We start from the raw sequence: 21,992 nt of genomic DNA, 5'->3' as shown, positions 1-21,992 counted from the left end.
TTTGTCGGAAATCACCCAGAACAAATCGAGCTGCTTTTCTTTGGATTTTTTCCAGTTCTTGAATCAGGTAATCCTGGTGAGGGTCCCATACACTGGAACCATACTCTAGTTGGGGTCTTACCAGAGACTTATATGCCCTCTCCTTTACATCCTTACTACAACCCCTAAACACCCTCATAACCATGTGCAGAGATCGGTACCCTTTATTTACAATCCCATTTATGTGATTACCCCAATGAAGGTCTTTCCTTATATTAACACTTAGGTACTTACAATGATCCCCAACAGGAACCTTCACCCCATCAATGCAGTAATTAAAACTGAGAGGACTTTTTCTATTTGTGAAACTCACAACTGACTTTTAACCCCGTTTATCAACATACCATTGCCTACTGTCCATCTCACAACATTATTGAGGTCACGTTGCAGTTGGTCTCAATCTTGTAAATTATTTATTACTCTATACAGAATAACATCATCCGCAAAAAGCCTTACCTCCGATTCCACTCCTTTACTCATATCATTTATATATATAAGAAAACATAAAGGTCCGATAATACTGCCTTGAGGAATTCCCCTCTTAATTATTACAGGGTCAGATAAAGCTTCACCTACTGTAATTCTCTGAGATCTGTTTTCTAGAAATATAGCAACCCATTCAGTCACGCTTTTGTCTAGTCCAATTGCACTCATTTTTGCCAGTAGTCTCCCATGATCCACCCTATCAAATGTTTTAAACATGTCAATCGTGATACAGTCCATGTGACCTCTAGAATCCATGATATCTGCTATATCTTGCTGGAATCCTACAAGTTGAGCTTCAGTGGAATAATCTTTCCTAAAACCGAACTGCCTTCTATCGAACCAGTTATTAATTTCACAAACATGTCTAATATAATCAGAAAGAATGCCTTCCCAAAGCTTACATACAACGCATGTCAAACTTACTGGCCTGTAATTTTCAGCTTTATGTCTATCACCCTTTCCTTTATACACAGGGGCTACAATAGCAACTCTCCATTCATCTGGTATAGCTCCTCTGACCAAACAATAATCAAATAAGTACCTCAGATATGGTACTATATCCCAACCCATTGTCTTTAGTATATCCCCAGAAATCTGATCAATTCCAGCCGCTTTTCTAGTTTTCAACTTTTGTATCTTATTGTAAATGTCATTATTATCATATGTAAATTTTAATACTTCATTGGCCTTAGTCTCCTCCTCTATCTCGACATTTTCCTTGTAACCAACAATCTTTACATACTGCTGCCTTTTGAAGATCCTCACATACACACTCCCCTTGCTCATTAATTATCTCTGGAATGTCCTTTTTGGAACCTGTTTCTGCCTTAAAATACCTATACATACCCTTCCATTTTTCACTAAAATTTGTATGACTGCCAATTATGCTTGCCATCATGTTATCCTTAGCTGCCTTCTTTGCTAGATTCAATTTTCTAGTAAGTTCCTTCAATTTCTCCTTACTTCTACAGCCATTGCTAATTCTATTTCTTTCCAGTCTGCATCTCCTTCTTAGTCTCTTTATTTCTCTATTATAATAAGGTGGGTCTTTACCATTCCTTACCTCCCTTAAAGGTACAAACCTGTTTTTGCATTCCTCAACAATTTCTTTAAACCCATCCCAGAGTCTGTTTACATTTTTATTTACCATTTTCTACCGATCATATTTACTTTTTAGAAACTGCCTCATGCCTGCTTTATCAGCCATATGGTACTGCCTAATAGTCCTACTTTTAAGACCTTCCTTTCTATCACATTTATTTTTGACTATGACAGAAACAGCTTCATGATCACTAATACCATCTATTACTTCAGTTTCCCTATAGAGCTCATCTGGTTTTATCAGCACCACATCCAGAATATTTTTCCCTCTGGTTGGTTCCATCACCTTCTGAATCAGCTGTCCTTCCCATATTAACTTATTTGCCATTTGTTGGTCATGCTTCCTGTCGTTCGGATTTCCTTCCCAATTGACATCTGGCAAATTCAGATCTCCCGCTACAATCACATTTCTTTCCATGTCGTTTCCCACATAGCCGACTATCCAATCAAATAATTCTGAATCCACGTCAGTGATACCCTTTCCTGGTCTGTACACTCCAAATATATCAAGTTGCCTATTATCTTTAGAAATGAGCCTTACACCTAGAATTTCATGTTTCTCATCTTTAAGTTTTTTGTAGCTTACAAATTCTTCTTTCACCAGAATGAATACTCCCCCTCCCACCATTCTTATCCTATCTCTACGATACACACTCCAGTGCCGTGAGAAAATTTCTGCATCCATTATATCATATTTCAGCCATAATTCAACTCCTTATCTGGTAAATATATATCTATTAAATTACTTAATTCTATTCCTTTCTTTACAATACTTCTACAGTTCAACACTAACAATTTTATGTCATCCTCACTTGATTTCCAGTTCCCTGTTCCCTTATCACCGCTCCGTAGGCCACCCTGTTTCCCTGAATGTACCTCCCTATTACCCTTCCAAACAAATTTCCTTATACGTACCACTGCGGTTTAAGTGAAGGCCATCTGAGCGCAAATCCCTATCTCCTACCCACCCATTAGGATCTGGAAATTTCACTCCCAGTTTCCCACATACCCACTCCATAGTCTCATTTAAATCTGCAATCACCCTCCAGTCAGTATCCCTCCTACACAGTATTCCACTAATAACAATCTCCACTTTCTTAAATTTCACCCGTGCTGCATTTACCAGATCCCATACATCTCCAACTACGTTGGTACTTATATCAGCTTGCCTTACATTGTTGGTACCAACGTGAAACACTATCACCTTCTCCTTCCCCTCCTCCCTCTCTTCTACTTTCCTCAACATCTGCATCAACCTAATTCCTGGATAACATTCTACCCTGGTTCCCTTTCCTCCACACACTTTCCCCACGTGTCTAACGATGGAATCCCCCATGACCAGAGCCTCAACCCTACTCACCTCATTTGATCCCCTCCCCTCCTGGTCAGCCCTATCTTTCCTGATAGCTGCAGAAGCTACTTCCTCCTCCCTTTTCTCCTTCCCATGAGCCTGTTCCACCTGTCTTTTCCTATCCTCTACTCTACATTTCCCTTTCCTACCTTTTCCCTTCCTCCTACTTCCACACATCTCAGCAACAGTTCTCTGTCCCTCATCTTCCCTCTGTTGTTCTACCTGGAGTGACTCATACCTATTTCGCACAGACACCTGTCCTGAATTCTGATCCTGAATAGAGCCCTTAGCCTGCAGTCTCCTTCCCCTTAGAACATTAGACCACCTGTCTTCTACAACTCCCCCCTTTCCTTCCCCTCTCTCTTGTACACCTACTGTAACCTGTACATTATTTGAGGGAGTCCTATCTTCCTTCCTGTCTTCTGTGAGAATCCTAATTATCTCCCTCAAACTCTCCAACTTCTCCCTCATACCCCTCAATGCCTCGCCACACCCACAGTTCGTACACTCGCGCTCCTTAGCCATTCTTATGGAAAAAATGAAAATAAAAATAAAATAACTTATTTGCAAAAAATAAAAGAACGGAGGTATATATTGTCTGGGATAGTACTCAAAGATTACATAACAATGCTGTAATTAATATACGACTACACTAATACTACTTAGTCGTACTCTATTTTTTATCCTACAACCCCTAACAGGATAAAAACTGATATTAATTACTGAATATCGAAAGTAATACACAAGAACTGCACAATTCCAAACTGCAATTAAATCTATCCTAATTACAACAACAGAATTTTAGTAAGAGTTTCTACGGATACCTCTACTACACCAGTACTACACAAATATTTTACAATAATAAAATAAGCACACTAAATTCTAAATTACTCGTATACTACTGTACAGTACACTACAGTAATTTTTAAACTACTTTCAGGTGTATTCTAATTACGATACCGGTACCGTATGTCACTACTAAGCACAAACAGAAATGAAATTTGCAAGAACTACTGTACTCAAAGATTACCAGCAAAGCTAAATGCTTAGACAAATTATATTAGTACTACGCTCTAATAGATACACACGAATATAGCAGGCAAGATACGGCACTATCTAAATGTAGGCTACTGTATCTACACTACAATTTTTAGCTGAAGTGTGGTTATATGAACTTTTATCGCTGGTGGATTAGTATTATTTTCCCTACTACGCGGGGCGGAGAATAAAAGTGTCCTGAAATGCTGAGAATAAGAGGTTGCCTACTATAATTTCTGTCAAAACCACGCCGGGGGCTTGAAGTGCAATATTATTGGGATATAGAAATTTGATTATTAACTTTTACTCGATGAATAAATGAAGGTGGAAAGTACAAAGTATGCAGGGAACTAAGACTACGAATTATCGGAATAATGAATCAGCTGACTTTGTATTTATTTACACTACTATCATGTGCTTGTAGCAACAATCGTCAACAATCCAAGAAACTGTTAAGTACCGTAATTATCCAGTATCTGTATGAAATATTGGAAAAGTAGCGGCGGAAATTACAATGAGTTACAACTCCTTATGATAGTCTGCCTTTGTAAGTATAATACCAACGAACCTACAGATACAAAGAATACTGCAACGTATTTGAAACGTCGGCAAACTGTACGTGATGTGCGTACAAGTACAACACGGTTCAACCCGGAAATTAAATCAAATGAACCTACAGATATTTAAAAATATTGTTTTAAAAGTTAATATTAACACCTAAAGTAATTCCTAAGCCTAAATTCGAAACAAAGCACACCTAGCTAGCCTACTTAACCTAGAAAACGTAACCTACTGAACACCGAATGAATTACTTGTTATAAAATTCAAATAAATAAGACTACTCCCAATTTCTACCAACAAGCACTAAACACCAATATACAAATAGCACTAAATGGAACGCACACACACAAAATTTAAATAATTTCAATAGGTTTTTACTACTTTTTCACTACAATAATGCAAGACCTCTCTCAACAGCCAACCTTTCACAAGCGCATCCAACAATCAGACGCTCGAGTGCTTTGGAAATCGCTGGTAAGATAGAAATTAGTCTGTAGTCGGATGGTAGGGAGGGGTCAGGTTTCTTAGGCACAGGGATAACATTAGCTAGTTTCCATAGTGAAGGAAAGGTTCCGTTTTTAAGGCAGTAGTTGAAAATGTTGGTAATAATTGGTAAAACAGCACCAATAATGTTGTGTAAGAAAGTTATAGGGATATCATCCACTCCTCTGGCTTTTGATTTGATAGAATATAATACTTCTAAAACATTATTAGCAGTAACAGGGTGGAATGTAAAATGTTGTTGGTCAGGTAAAGGGTTAATAACGGAGTTGGGTACTGAGTTTTGGGAATTTAGTACATTAAGTGGTGTTCTTTCTTCAGTAAAAAACTCATTTAACTTATCGAGTGGTAAGTCTGGCACATGAGGTTGTTGCCGAGGTTTCCCTATGCTAAGGAACAAAGCGTGTTCCAAGCATTGCTAGAATATTTGCAGTCATGTTTTGCAAGTAAGTAAATTTATGGTCTCTAACGAGCTGTTTAACTCTATTTCTAAGGACCTGATAATTTTCGGAGTCACTTTGGTCATAAGTTCGTTTAAAGCGTTGGTAAAGAGCATCGCGGTGGGCCATTATGTTTTTAATTTCATTATTTAGCCAGGGACAAGATGGGCGAATAACTTTTATCTGTCGTTTAGGGGCATGTTTATCGTACAGAGTGATTACAAGGGAGTTAAACTTGTCTACTTTCGCGTCTATATCGTCCAATAGGAGTATGTCATTCCAGGGTAGATTGTAAGCATCATGTCTTAACTCGTCCATATTCATGCCTTTTGTGTTTCTGGAAGTAACATACTTAGGTTTATATTTTGGCATTTGGAGGGAGTAGGATAGGTAGATATGGTCATGAGTGGAGATGGCTGGGACTGGAATCTGGCTGTGAGTTATAACTTTGTTTGGGTTATTTGTCACAATGTGGTCAATGAGCATGTGTGTTTCATAGTTTTCTGCGTAAGTGTGATTAGTAGGCTCTAAATGGAGGATGGTCATATCACAGGAAGAAAACATGTCAATAAATTGTTTAATTTCGTACGTTTTAGTAAGTAGGTTAATGTTGAAGTCACCTATGGCAATGATATGCTCGTAACTAGGCAGTAGGTCAAGTAAGCGAAATTTGAATTCAGTCATATTTGTTGTTTTGGGCGGCTTGTATACAATAACTATAAGGAGTTTCTGTTGGTTAATGATGATTTCAACAAACATGAATTTTGGCCCCAGCTGTGCATTGTTAGATGATACACATATCACCCGGCTTTTTAAGTCATTTCTGCAGTACAAGGCCATCCCACCTCCTCTTCTGCCATCGGATCTATCATGACGTAAGAGGGAATACCAGTCAAGTTGTACCATACCAGAGGGTATGCTCGATGTAAGCCAGCTTTTGCTAATAGCAAGAATACGGATATTATTTTCCCTCATTATGGCTTGAATTTCGTCGAAATGCGCTATCAGGGAGAGTGCGTTGACATGGCAGCACTGTAAACAGTTGGTAGAGGGAGATAATGCCTGTTTGAGGAGCAAGCCGGTGGTGAGAGGTGACAGGGTGAGAGGGGGGGATGTTGTCAAGGTCAGTGCCAGGTACAGAGCTCTGGATCAGCTGAATAACGGAATGTTAACGAAATAGTATAACGGAAATAGCATGAAACTTACCTCGACATCCTGATAAAAGCTTACACTGACTACCACGAACACACAGACACACACACATAATACACTTACGAAAACACTTCTGAATAACGAGCAGATGCACTATCAAGCTGTGCTGTTTCGTGTTAATTGTCACTGTTATCTCGCAGATTTTTAATGCTCTCCAGTTTCGCGACATGGTGATGGATCTTTTCGTCCCATTAGGAAGGTGAATCACGACGCGTCCGTCTTGGGTCCAGACGCGGGATGGCCCGAAGTGATCCCTAGCTAGGTTTAATATGCACTTTTGGGTTTTAGCTAGGGACTTGGTGATGAGTACCTTTGTGCCGTTCAGGAGCCGCTTCGCCTTCCACACTCGGTCACGTTCGTGGTAACGGGTAAATTTAACTATTATAGGGCCCCTACCTGTAGATACCACGTCAGCTGTTGAGCGCTGAGGCCACCCAATCCTGTGGCACCGGTTGAAGTTCTCCATCGTGAAGTCCACGTTCAACTTTGTTCGGAAGGTTTCCCTCACTTTTTCTTAAATGTCTTCCCGCGGTTCCTCGGAGACTCCATGGATTAGGAAGCAGTTTCTACGGCTGTACTGCTCTCCTTCATCAATGAGTACTTCTTGATGGTCGAGCTGCCGTGCTAACTTGCACAGCTCTTCTTTCAGCACGGCAAGTTTGGAAGAGATGGCTCCTTGGAAGTCTCAAAAATTCTGATTCAGCGAGTCTAGGGACTCTTCCCTGGGGTTGGCAGAGCTGGATAACAACTGAAGGCGCGCCTCAAAGTCCTTCATCGTTGCGTCTGCTCTCAAGGGCATGCTCCAAACGCTTCCCTCGGGGTGCGATCAGCACGACGCTTTGGCTATTTTCGGCGTGGTACTCCCTCGACTACACCCAGAGGAAATATGCGTTCAATCGCGTAAACCTCCTCTACATTGCATTGTCATGGGGCTGGAATTCTGCGATGCAGTTGGATCAATCGATGGGAGACGAGATCGCCGAGCTCCCAGCAGGATTCCAGTTCCAATCTGTTCCACACCATTCGGTCAGTCGCATCCCAGCAGGACGGGTGAGGGGTCGCGGTGGAAGAGGAAGAGGGGCGGCAGCAGCTCCAGCACAAGCAACCGCTCCACAGTAGATGCGTCCACCATCTTGCCTCCTCCAAGTCGTCTCCCCCGGATCAGGAGGAGTCCATTGCCGCCTCCAACCTCGTCAGACAGAGCTACTCCAGTCCTCAAAGTCAAACCTGTGCGACGTCGACGCAAACCGAAGGCCTAAAAGAATATATCTTTCGAGATCTTACCCATTTTAACCTTGAGATTTATAAATCTGTTCTTAATGTTTACCTTAGCCTGGTTGGCCATTACATTGCAGGATACTATCCTCATTTCTCCGTATTGAAAGTCGGTTAAAGTAGAACAATAAAAGTTTGTTTTCCACCTATTCAAGAAGAAGCTAGCACCCGACAAGAAGGACTAGTGCAGTGTTGTGGCATTTCAATGTGTACAATATTCTCTATGATTTCATTCACTCTTTTTGTAATCTTTGTTGATAATATGTGTGGAACATCTACTGCTGTATAGAATTTCATTAAAGCATGGGTGGGGTCACCCCTTCAGGCGACCTCACGGCTCTAGCCTCTTGTCCTGGCGAGGATGCGCCAGTGCTAATTCCCCATTACACGCGCCAGGCCAATCGTCTATATAAGGCGAGGGGAATTCCAGCCCCATGACAATGCAATGTAGAGGAGGTTTGCGCAGTTGAACGCATATTTCCTCTGTGCGTAGTCGAGGGAGTACCATGCCGAGAGTAGCCAAAGCGTCGTGGTGATCGCGCCCTGAGAGAAGCGTTTGGAGCATGCCCTCAAGCGCGGACGCAATCTGGTAGATTCGATGATCTGGTGGGGTGTCGAGGCCCTTGGGATAGTTATGTGGTCGTAGATTCCAAAATGGCAGCTCCTGTTCTTCTGGCTGGTCGTCCCCACCGGTGTCGTCTGGTTCCTGTTCTGCCTCTAAAAAATGCTCTGTTAATTGTTGCATGTTACGGGCCAGCTGATTAACGATCGTCGTTAAGTCCTCTAGAGTAGGAGGTTGAGGTGGTTGCTCTGATTGTGCTGCCGGCTGTACTGGTGGCTGAGGTTGCTGTTCTTGTGACATTCTTCGCTGTATGATGAGAGGTGTCACTGTCTGTGGTCGTGGCGAGCCCTGGGATCTGCGGCTTGTACTTGGAGTGCGTTCTTTGCATCAAGCTATGTGTTTCACCACTTTGTAGGACAGTGTTGTTTGCTTCGCTTGGCGGCTGTCTGACATTCTCCGATGATCCGGTGGGGAGTTCGATGTGGGGGTTGCCCGAGGTTCACACCGGAGGAGGCGAGATGGTGGACGCATTACTGTGGAGCAGCTGCTTGTGCTGGAGCTGCTGCAGCCCCTCTTCCTCTTCTACCGTGACTGCCGCGACCCCTCCCTCGTCCTGCTGGCGTGCGACTGACCGAACGTCATGGAACAGATTGGAACTGGAATCCTGCTGGGAGTTTGGCGATCTCGTCTCCCGTTTTATGGTTTTTTCTTTACTGTTCTTCCATTATTTCTTCATTCTATCTGATCTTCATGTTATGTCTAATTCTTTCATGTCTTCTCTTATTTCTTTTATCCACAATATTTCTCTTTTCTTGTTCTTTAAATAAGTTACATGCAGTTTCATAAGTTGTGCAAGGTAAAATATTTGATTTTCTCACTGGATGAACCAAAACTCATCTTATCCAAAATACAAATTTAATTTATTTACGTTCAACTAATTACATTTGTGATTCCTCAATAAGATGACCCTCTGACTTTTGACATGAATGCATGGTAATACATTTTGAATTAAATAACTGAGACTTATATTACAATAACTATACATTTTTTGGCTTTTCCTGAAAACTTGCTTATGGTGGATAATGAATCTGTATTGACGATGTATAATACACAAAATTCCTTTGAAAAAGGAGAACATTTCTTACATTTTATCTTAAAACTGTATTGACTAAGGTGGATTTTAAAGATGTTCTTCCTTTTGTGTATTATGGCAGATAAGACTAGTTTTGGAATGGATTGCATCATATCTCTCCTTCTCTTTGATCTATTCCATATAATACCTTCTTTTTTTTTTTTTCTTTCTTTCTTTTACTATCTTCTTCCATCATCGTTGCCCAGATGGCAGATGTAGTCCTTCCACCTACTACTTCTGCTGCCTATCTTAGCGTGTTTCTGAATATTCTTTAATCTTCTTGCATTTTTGGTTCACCCATTGGTATGGTTTCCTTTTTCTATTTTCAGATATTCTTTCCCTTTTTTTACTTAGTCCCTCTCAGGTTCAGTACCAGCTGGTATTACTTTAATTTCCATAATTACCCTCTTCATTTCGCTGTTGAGCATATAGTCCACTACTAATGGGTGAGGTAAGCTGTAACATCAAAGAAAAGAAAAAATAAGCTTTAATGTTTATAGAAAAATGTACTTTCCTTAGTTACACATTTTCATATGGTTGAAGTCTAGAATGTGTTACAAATCTTATACTTAAATTTTCATACCATGCTCAGAAATGCACACATACATACATACGTACATACATACATACGTACATACATGCATACAAGCTTGTGACTATAAATTGTATACCACCTCCCCTGCTGGCCAACATACATTACATACATACATTATCGTTATAGACTGTTACGCCTTTCAGCGTTCAGTCTGCAAGCCTCTGTGAATTTACTAAACGTCGCCATAATCCTCGATTTGCAACTAGTGGTGTGGCCTCATTTAGTTCTATACCTCTTATCTTTAAATCGTTAGAAACCGAGTTTAACCATCGTCGTCTTGGTCTACCTCTACCTCTCTTACCCTCCATAGCAGAGTCCATTATTCTCCTAGGTAACCTATCCTCCTCCATTCGCCTCACATGACCCCACCACCCAAGCCGGTTTATGCGTACAGCTTCACCCATCGAGTTCATTCCTAAATTAGCCCTTATCTCCTCATTCTGAGTACCCTCCTGCCATTGTTTCTACCTGTTTGTACCAGCAATCATCCTTGCTACTTTCATGTCTGTTACTTCTAACTTATGAATAAGATATCTTGAGTCCACCCAGCTTTCGCTACCGTACAGCAAAGTTGGTCTGAAAACAGACCGATGTAAAGATAGTTTCGTCTGGGAGCTGACTTCCTTCTTACAGAATACTGTTGATCACAAATGCGAGCTCACTGCATTAGCTTTACGACACCTTGATTCAATCTCACTTACTATATTACCATCCTGGGAGAACACACAACCTAAATACTTCAAATTATCGACCTGTTCTAGCTTTGTATCACCAATCTGACATTCAATTCTGTTGAATTTCTTCCCTACTGACATCAATTTAGTCTTCAAGAGGCTAATTTTCTTACCATACTCATTGCATCTATTTTCAAGTTCCAAGATATTAGACTGCAGGCTTTCGGCACAATCTGCCATTAAGACCAAGTCGTCAGCATAGGCCAAACTGCTTATTACATTTCCACCTAACTGAATCCCTCCCTGCCATTTTATACCTTTCAGCAGGTGATCCATGTAAACTACGAACAGCAAAGGTGAAAGATTACAGCCTTGTGTAACCTCTTTAAGTACCCTGAACCAAGAACTCATTCTACCATCAATTCTCACCAAAGCCCAATTGTCAACATAACTACATTTAATTCCATAGTCCCCCAGTATGGCGAACATCTTTTCCCTCGGTACCCTGTCGTATGCTTTCTCTAGATCTACGAAACATAAACACAACTGCCTATTCCTCTCGTAGCATTTTTCAATTACCTGGCGCATACTGAAAATCTGATCCTGACAGCCTCTCTGTGGTCTGAAACCACACTGGGTTTCATCCAACTTCCTTTCAACGACTGATCGCACTCTCCCTTCCAAGATGCCAGTGAATACTTTGCCTGGTGTACTAATCAATGAGATAGCTCGATACTTGTTGCAATCCTTCCTGTTGCCTTGCTTGTAGATAGGGGCAATTACTGCTTTTATCCAATCTGAAGGTACCTTACCATGCTAATTTTACTACTCTATGAAGCCATTTCATCCCTGCCTTCCCACTATACTTCACCATTTTAATTCTAATTTCATCTATTCCTGCTGCTTTATGACAATGGAGTTTATTTACCATCCTTTCCACTTCCTCAAGCATAATTTCACCAACATCATTTTCCTCCTCCCCATGAGCTAGGCTGTTCGCAACACCACCAGGATGATTTTCTTTTACATTGAGAAGATGTTCAAAATATTCCCTCCACCTCTCCAGTGAATCCCTGGGATCTATTATGAGTTCACCTGAATTACTCAAAACACTGTTCATTTCCTTTTTCTCTCCCTTCCTAACATTCTTTATTACTGTCCAGAAAGGTTTCCCTGCTGCTTGACCTAGCCTTTCCAGGTTGTTACCAAAATCTTCCCACGACTTCTTTTTGGATTCAACAACTATTTGTTTCGCTCTGTTTCTTTCATCTACGCACAAATCTCTGTCTGCCTCGGCCCTTGTTTGGAGCCATTTCTGATAAGCCTTCTTTTTACGTTTACAAGCTGCTCTCACTTCATCATTCCACCAAGATGTTCGCCTTTTCCCATCTTTACACACAGTTGTTCCTAGGCATTCTCTTGCTGTTTCTACTACAGCATCCCTGTATGCCACCCATTCACTTTCTATATCCCGAACCTGCTTACTGTCTATTGTTTGAAACTTCTCACTAATCATATCCATGCACTTCTGTCTAATTTCCTCGTCCTGGAGATTTTCTACCCTTATTCGTTTGCAGACAGATTTCACTTCTCTACCCTAGGCCTAGAGATACTTAGTTCACTACAGATCAGATAGTGGTATGTATCATCGAAAAATGCCCGGAAAACTCTCACATTCCTAACATATTTCCTGAATTCAAAGTCTGTTAAGATATAGTCTATTATGGATCTGGTACCCCTAGCCTCCCATGTGTAGCGGTGAATAGCCTTATGCTTGAAGAATGTATTCGTAACAGCTAAACCCATACTAGCACAGAAGTCCAGCAAACGCTTCCCATTCCCATTAGCTTCCATATCTTCCCCACATTTACCAATCACCCTTTCGTATCCTTCAGTTCTATTCCCAACTCTCACATTGAAATCGCCCATTAGCATTATTCTATCCTTGCTGTTGACCCTGATCACGATGTCACTCAATGCTTCAATGCCAGCATTCTGGTGGAGAAAATTGTTCCCAGCTACATATTTGAACTGGCTAATTACACTGTCATCTTAACAATATTCTGACCATCAGGTGGGCATGAACAAAGGGGTAAAATATATGTATTAAAAATTGATCGATCTATGTGGTTTGATGGTAATGACTTCTGCAGTATTTGAATACTGTAATCTTCATATAAATATTGGACAATATCAGCTAATATCTAACAGTTCTTTATACATCCATTCAGCATACAAAATCTTATATCATTACCTACCTTAATTTTTAGAGGAATTAAAAACCTCCGTCCCAGTATACCTTCTCTGCATGGTAATACAGTTTCCATTGAGTATTGTGTTATATTAGGGAAAACCTTACTTTTCTTTTTCTAACATCCACTTGTTCCTGATAAGAATTTGCATTCATTCCTGTCTTTATAAATATGATAAATTGAACTGTGTCTTTCAAAATGATAGATCTCCTGGCAAGAATTTTTGAATTTATATTTTCTTCAGAAGTTAACAGTACTTTTAACTTCCTAGTAGAGTCAGTAATTTTTTTAAATTGGCATCTTTAAATGTGTAGTGAATGTCAGATTTAAGTCATAAAATAATTTTAGAAATTGTAGGGAAATTATTATTTTCCTTTATCCATTATGCATTTACTTGAGTTTTAATTTTTATGCAAAGGGAGATGAAGTCTGCAACTGAAGAGAAAAGAAATCTTCTTAAAAGAGTGAGAGAAGTTGAACATAAGTTAGCTGTTAGTTCAATGGAATACAAAAAATTACAGAATGAACTGGATTCCCAAATTAATGCTAAACTGCAATTAGAGAAGGACTTGGAGCATTTGGAACATGAAAGAAAACGTCTCTTAAAGAAAATAAAGGGATTAGAGGAAGCCATGATGTCGCCATCAACTTCTCACCCAGCTGAAAGTGCACTTCGGAGACTGATAGCTGAGAGTCCTGCTCCTGTCGATATTCAGAGACCAAAACTTTCTGATCCAGGGGATGATGTGTTGACACTCTCTTTGGTATGTATAAGTTTCTTTCAACAGTCTCTTAAAGATTTATTTCTGACTAGCCTTTGCCTGCAGGGCTTTGCGTACATGGAAAGATTTTGTAATTGAATTCAAAGATTTCAGTGAACTAACAATCTATATATATGTAAAATAAGAGTTGTCTGTACATTGTCCAGATTTTAAAAAGAATGGTATTTCTGTATCAGTCTTGTAGACAGTAACAAGGAAATGCACTTTTTAATTTTCCATTATTTTTGAATGTATGTGCATCAAAAGAAAATGGCTGAAGAGAATTTAATGAAAACGGTCTGTAACATCGGGGAATGAGGCACTACAATCTAGGCCATAAATAATTGTATTCACGGCAGGGTAGAGGGGGTGGGTGCTATACAATTTCTAATCACTAGATTGCGTGCCAAAAGCCTATATTAAATCCCAAACTTCTCTGCAGTGCTCATATGGAGTGAGGGCATATAATGCTGTTGATGGTGATTCGTCCATTGGATGGCGACATTAAGCCTTGAGCAGACCCGTTGGTGCTATTCGACAGAAGTAGGCTGTGTGCCAGCACCAGGTTTCACCCTCTCCCTTCCTACTATCATATATCATGTCATTCATTTCATCTCATTAACTCCTCTGATGAGGTTGACGTCAGGAAGGGCATCCGGTCATAAAAACCCGCCACGACAGATTCATTTCACATCATACCCCACCCTGTAGAGAAACGGGACAAAGGTTGGACAAACAAACAATGCTGATTGAAATGGTAGTTTGGGGGAAGGCCTAAAATTTAACTCTCAAATATTTATGTTATTAGTGGTTCTATTGATAAATACTACATAACTAAAGTTGCCATTGATGCTTTCACAGCCCGTACTTATAGACATGATACAGTATCATGACTACATAACTAAAGTTATATAGAATTAAATTTGCTATCATTTATGTCTTATACATATTTACCGTACCGTAGTGCCAGGAGTGTCTGAGGACATGTTCGGCTCGTCTGATGCATGTCTTTCTGTTTGACGTCCATAGGCGACCTGCGTGTCTGGATGTGGGATGATGACGATGATAATGAGGTAAGGAGAGAGTGAAACCAGGCATTGACACGTAGCCTGCTCCTGTCGAATAACACCAAGGGGTCTGCTCAATGCTTTACGTCCCTGTGTGATGGACGAATGGCAATCAACAGCATCATGTGCCCTCACTGCATATGAGAACTGCGGAGAGGTTTGGAATTGAATCCAGGCTTTTGGCATGCAATCTTTCGGCATGCAATTTTTCGGCGAACGGGACTCGACCCGGCTAACCACGGTGTCAGACCATATAGAGTTCAATCATGGCCACCAGGCGGGCTCTGACCATTTTGATTTTTGTTGCCAAGTCCATATCATCGCCGAACGATGAGAAAATGAGTGAACAGAATTGAATGAAAATCTGTATGTAAAGTCTGGGAAATTTTTATTCAGGCTGGATGAAATGGTAGTGTAGGGGAAGGTGCAAGAGTCATGAAAAAAGGAAGGGCTGCCTTTACATTGGATGCTCTAATATCCCAGAGTCAGAGGAAAACTAAATGTAGAGGTCTACAATATCGAAAGCTCATAAAACCATACCTGCTAACTTTCCCCATTTAGGCGGGAGACTCCCGATTTTTGACAGTTTTTCCCGCCTCATGATTATTCTATTATTTCTCCTGATTTCAGCTTATTTTTAGGTGAACATCAAATACTTGTTTTCAAATCCCGCCATTTCACTTTTTTTACGCCAGTGGCCGGAAGTCCTTCGCTCATTGGCCACTTTCAAACAAAATATCGATGTTTATTAATGCGAGGAATGCGCGCAAATATGCGATGTTTATTGAAATCGCGACGCGTATATTGATTGTCAGTCTCTCGTTCTTGCATGCTATGTTCGTGTATGTTCACATCAGACTAGTCGCTAGATATGGAGTCTTTCTTAGTAATTTTGTGACCGAATTTTAATGATAATGGCTAGTGACTTTTCTAGAGATTTTAGGAGCCATTTGTAGGCAATTCTGACTAATTTTAATTCATCTCAATATAAATAAAATAAGAGTTTGTATATTGCTCAGAATTTAAAACGAATATTTCCGTACCGGTCGTGATCACAGGAACAAGGGGAAATGCACGTTTTAATTTTCTGTAATTTCTGTCTGTCTATCTGCATGTATGTATGCACGCTCATCATGAGAAAACAGCTGAAGAGAATTTCATGAAAATCGGTATATAACGTCTGGGAATAAGTTGCTACAATCTAGGCCATAAATAATTGTATTCAAGCTGAGTGAAATGGTAGTTTAGGGGAAGGCCTAAAATTTAATTCTCAGATACCTGTATTTATGTTATTGTTGGCCCTATCGATAAATACTACAAACTAAAGTTATATATTATTAAATTTCCTATCATTGTTGTCTTATACATTTTTACTGTACCAGCTATGATAACACAGATATTCAGGAATTTGGATTTTTGTTGTTAGTCCATATCAGCGCCGAGGTACGAGAAAATGAGAGCAGAATTTTATACCAAGTTTGGGGAATAAGGAACTACAGTCTACGCTATAAATAATTGTATTCACCCTGTTCAAAATGGTAGTTTTAGGAGAAGGTGCCAAAAATATAATTAATTACCTATCTTATTGGTCATATCGAAAAGTACTACATAACAAAAGTTACAGCGAATACAATTTCTGATTATGTCTTATTCAGTTTTACCGTACTGACTGTAATAGTATTGGTGGTGAGGGTAATTAAATTTTGAAGATTATTATCAGAATGAGAAAAAAGTCATGAGGGAACGATCGCTTGAATAATAACATAAGAGGGAGTCATAATAGCACAGAGTCAGAAGAAAACTAAATGTGAAGGCCTGCAGTATAGAAAGCTCATAAAATTGATCAGCAATAACATTATTGACCATTGTGTGTTGTGATGTGCCTTGTGAATTCTGCTATCATTTATCTCCAATACATGGGATTACTGCTGTGTATCGAGTATAACAGCCTGCCTGAATATTGGCGGGAAATAGCGGGGGCGTTAGATCTCTCTCTTCTTTAGCATGCCATTCCTCTGGTTCATAAATTTGCTGATACTACTGGTATGTAACACACTGGATCATCATAGTATTGCTGCTATTCGATCCCTCGTCTGAGGCAGTAATTGGAATGAGCAGTGTGCACACTTAAACAGAATAATTACCCAGGAGTGTTCGCGGCTGTCTGCAGCCTGGTCATTCTAGCTCTGGAACTTTGAACTCTTAGATCGACACCATGGTAGGGTACTTTACATTACAAACCATCACTCTCATTTTTGTTCCGTATTGAAAACAGCGATCTCACTTAGTTTACAATAGGAGTATATTTATTACCCCACCTATTCAATACAATTTGTACCACGTTATGTGGTTAATTAAACACAGAAAATCTAAATATTATGGGGACATGTTTCGCCCTTCCTTTATTGGGTATCATCAGCCATATTAATTTAATCTTAAAACAGACATTGTTTAGAGGACAATGACATTTATAATTTGTAAAAATTTAACTGTGATTTCTTATGATATTAATGTTACAGAATAGTAGTTATAAAATATGATGTTGGGACATGACATATACAATATATGTTAAAATCATTGTAAACAAATTTTAAATCTTGTCCAAAAGAAAATTTGTGTCATATAAAATTCTAAAAACGGCACATTAACATCGACATGCAATACTTCGCCCACTTCCGCTTCCTCTCAGCAGGCTCCTCTTCCTCTATCACATCGTTACAACACGAGAAGTAGGAACTGCAGACAGACCAATGCTGCTAATACAGTAAGATAGACATAAATACAGCAAATGAGTAAGTACCCACTTTACATAATACGTAATTCTTGAATGGAAAATTCTAAATTCCCATGGAGGGAATTAGATATTTTTCACGTAATTTTTGGACGTTAACGTGCGATTTAAACACACGTCAAACTCGTCTTTTTGTTCCTTTGCAGTATAACCACATTTCTTTTCCATATCTTCTAGAAGGACTACAATTCCATGTGATAATCAAACATTACCTGTCAAATACTCAGAAATACTCTTCTCAATAGCAGCTTCAAACAGCACATCAACATCTTTTAAAATAGTGAGATATTAGTTTTTGTCCTCAGCTCAATTTATTCTGCTCACATATTATTCAAACGCTTTTAGATTTAGAGGACTCTTGTCAAGAGGAAGTATATACAAAGTTTTAAGACATTTGGTGCTATATTTTTAGGTTTAGGTTATAAGTTAATGTTTATGATCATGTTTTTGATTAAGTCATGCCTAATTTTGTACAATTTATGCATTATTTTGCTAACCTTGTCATTGTATGTTTTTCTAATTTTATGGCTGATGATGATGCACACCAGCATCGAAACCGTTACTAAGAATAATAAAATGTTATAAATGATTTTATAACATTGTATGGCATTGAATAGGTGGACCTTTCTTGTTCCCATTAGATTCTCGGTTCAATATGGAATTAACATGAAGTTTTTAAACTTGAATTCATACTATTTTCGGTAGGCTTATCAGAGATCAATCATCTCACTCACATACTTCCTATGAGGGAATAGAGATGTTTAATTTTTAGCCTTGTAGCCTCGTATGGCAACAGTCTGGCTTAGAGACGATACATGTTATAAATATATCACAGTACTGTATTGCGCAAGACATGTAGAATAAGCAATTTTAACCAGTTGTATCTCCTGATTTCTCCTGATTTTCATATCAAAGTCTCCTGATTTTTGGTTTAGTAAAGTTGGCAGGTATATAAAACTGATCAACCGTAACATTACAGTGACCATTGTTGTGATGTGATTTGTCCCTCTGTTGCCACCCATCTCCAATAGGTGGGATTACTGCTGCATTCTGAGTAAAACAATATGCCTAAATATTGATGGTAAGTAGCTGGGGGGTTAAATAACTTTGCACATGCTATATGATTATCCATCAACGACGGGTACTACAGGTTTTTTTTCTAGGTGCTTTACGTCGCACCAACACACCGTCTTAAGGCGACGATGGGATAGGAAAGGCCTAGGAGTTGGAAGGAAGCATACATGACCTTAATTAAGGTACAGCCCCAGCATTTGCCTGGTGTGAAAATGGGAAACCACGGTAAACCATCTTCAGGGCTGCCGACAGTGGGATTTGATCCCACAATCTCCCAGATGCGAGGTCACAGCCGCGCGCCTGTATGTGCACGGCCAACTCGCCCGGTGGTACTACAGCTAGTATATAAGAAAAGACAAACTCTCACTATAAGGACGCATATGAAGGATGTTAAAAAAGTTCAGTTCGAATTGCTTTGCATTGTACACAGTGAACAAGAGGCAAGAAAGTACTAAACTCAACTGCTTCTGTATGAAAGAAACTGATAAAGTGAATTTTCTCATCACATGGTGAGGTGTGAGTGTTGTCTAGGCCTCGGATGTCTATGATTTCCATATATTTTTATTGGAGGTCTATAATTATGCTTATACAATAGAATGGGTGGTACAGCTGCCCCTATTTATCTCAAACATATCCAGCCTGCTAGGATTTAAATGCCTCTTAGTCCTATCATACGCAGCATCATACAGCAATTTTATGTACAGTTAGCCCGATATAGGCTTCCCACACAATGCAAAGATTGTACAAGAGGCATTAAGTGAAGCCCATCTCAAAAACACTGTACCACTTTATGTAGAGTGGAGAGGGTAGTAAATCGCCGACTCGTGTGGTGTCTGGAGAAACAAGGATTCTTGTCCGAGTACCAATGTGGTTTTTGATCCGCTCGCTCGACCACTGACCACTTGGTACGCCTGTAGATACCAGGATGCGTTTCTCCGCAAACAACATTTGGTAGCTGTTTTCTTTAACCTAGAAAAGGCCTATGACACCACATGGCGATATGGTATCCTTTCAGTCCTGCATCAGTGGAGATTCCGAGGTCACTTGCCGGTATTTATTGCAAATTTTTTGTCCCTCCGTCTATTCCGTGGCCGATTACGGACAACATATTCACAATACCATATTCAAGAAAATGGAGTCCCACAGGGATCGGTTCTTAGTGTCACTCTGTTCGCGATTGCCATAAACGGTATTGTCGCTGCTGCTGGTTCAGCAGTAATACCGTCTTTGTATGTGGACGATTTTGCTCTGCACTATAGCTCGCGCAGTATGGCAGTCGCAGTGCGACAATTTCAGCAAGCTATTAGGAGGGTGGAGCAGTGGACTTTAGAACATGGCTTTCGGTTTTCTACCGCAAAGACCTCTGCTGTCCACTTTTGTCGTCAACGTACTCTTCACCCCCATCCTGAACTTTCTCTAGGAAATGTCGCTCTTCCCGTGGTTGATACGTACCGATTTCTTGGGCTCCTTTTTGACAGTAAATTACCGTGGGAACCACACGTGCGGGAGCTAAAAGTGCAATGCACCAAGAGGCTTAATCTCTTGAAGTTTCTTAGCAGCACCAATTGGGGAGCTGACCGCGCGGTGCTCCTACGATTTTACAGGGCACACATTTTATCCAGGTTAGACTACGGCAGTGCAGCATAGGACTCAGCAAGATGAAGCGTTCTTGCGAAGCTGAACAGCATCCACCACAGCGGGGTTAGGTTGGCGATGGTAGCTTTCCGTACAAGCCCAGTTGCCAGCATGCTCGCTGAGTCTGGTGTGCTGCCTTTACACCTGAGGCGCCCGCAAATGCTTTTTTCTTATGCTGCAAATTTGTGACAGATGCCACTTCATCCAAGCTATCCTTGCGTGTTCAACAATGGCAACCGTTTGCTGTACGCTGCTTGTCCTCGAGCAGCGCGGCCGGTTAGAATACGCTTGGATAGCAGTTACAGATTGTTTCATGTACCTTTGGTTCCTTGTTAAAAATTAAATAACTGGAAAGGAGGTTCAACCTATTCAATACTCAAAAGAAAGAAACGTAGCAATCACATTTCTATTTAAATGGGACCGGTTTCGACCTTAGTCTAGGTCATCATCAGCCATAAAAAACATGTAAAATGTTTATGAATGTTGGAGGTCAGTTTCACACTCTGTTAGGCACAAAGACACGACACCACATTCTGTCCTGTACAAAGTCACAACACTACCAATCAACATGCGAAGATCAAAAAGGCTTGAATTCGCAGACAACCAAGTGGGGTACCTCCATGGGTAGTACGGCGACCTGAAATAATCTTGGACCTGCACACTGGCCCGAAGGAAAACACAGACCCTTCGATTTGTCGGAGGCTCTTCCTGTCCGTTGTTGGCCGATATCCAGGTTCAGTCGTCATCTACGCGGATGGTTCAAGGACAGAAACGAAGGTGGGCTGTGCGTTCGTTGTTGACAATGACAGGTTTCTTTTTGCTCTCCCGGAAACCTGTGGTGTGTACACAGCAGAGCTCTATGCTATCCGTGAAGCTCTGTGGTCCGCACTGTCCAATGAGCGCCGACACTTTCTTCTGTGTACCGACTCATTGAGTTCACTCCAGTCTATTGATACTTGTTTCCCATGGCACCCTCTGGTGCAGCGGGTCCAGGACCTGCTGGCCAGGTGTTCGGATGCCAGCACCAGAATCACGTTTATGTGGCTCCCAAGCCACATGGGTGTAGAGGGAAATGAAATAGCAGATCAGACTGCCAAGGACCGGGCGAGTTGGCCGTGCGCGTAGAGGCGCGCGGCTGTGAGCTTGCATCCGGGAGATAGTAGGTTCGAATCCCACTATCGGCAGCCCTGAAGATGGTTTTCCGTGGTTTCCCATTTTGCTTGTTGCTTGTTGTTTTAAGGGGCCTAACATCGAAGGTCATCGGCCCCTAGTTTCCCATTTTCACACCAGGCAAATGCTGGGGCTGTACCTTAATTAAGGCCACGGCCACTTCCTTCCAACTCCTAGGCCTTTCCTATCCCATCGTCGCCATAACTATGTGTCGGTGCGACGTAAAGCCCCTAGCAAAAAAAAAAAAAAAAAAAAAGACTGCCAGGGAGGCAGTT

At 40.6% G+C, this 21,992-nt stretch overlaps 1 protein-coding gene across 1 annotated transcript in view; it reads left to right on the top strand.

Moving 5' to 3' along the window:
* The window catches only part of LOC136874286 (E3 ubiquitin-protein ligase TRAIP), a 60,643-nt gene that overhangs the window by 25,253 nt on the left and 13,398 nt on the right, over window positions 1-21,992 (top strand). Inside the window, exon 5 of the mRNA XM_067147918.2 lies at window positions 13,638-13,983. Coding sequence (XP_067004019.2) covers window positions 13,638-13,983 — 346 coding nt within the window. The remainder of the gene's footprint in view (window positions 1-13,637; window positions 13,984-21,992) is intronic.

The sequence above is a fragment of the Anabrus simplex genome, chromosome 5 (assembly GCF_040414725.1).
Source record: "Anabrus simplex isolate iqAnaSimp1 chromosome 5, ASM4041472v1, whole genome shotgun sequence".
NCBI classification, from domain to species: Eukaryota; Metazoa; Arthropoda; class Insecta; order Orthoptera; family Tettigoniidae; genus Anabrus; species Anabrus simplex.
Note: the sequence above shows the minus strand (reverse complement) of the source record. Positions and strands in the feature narration are given on the sequence as shown.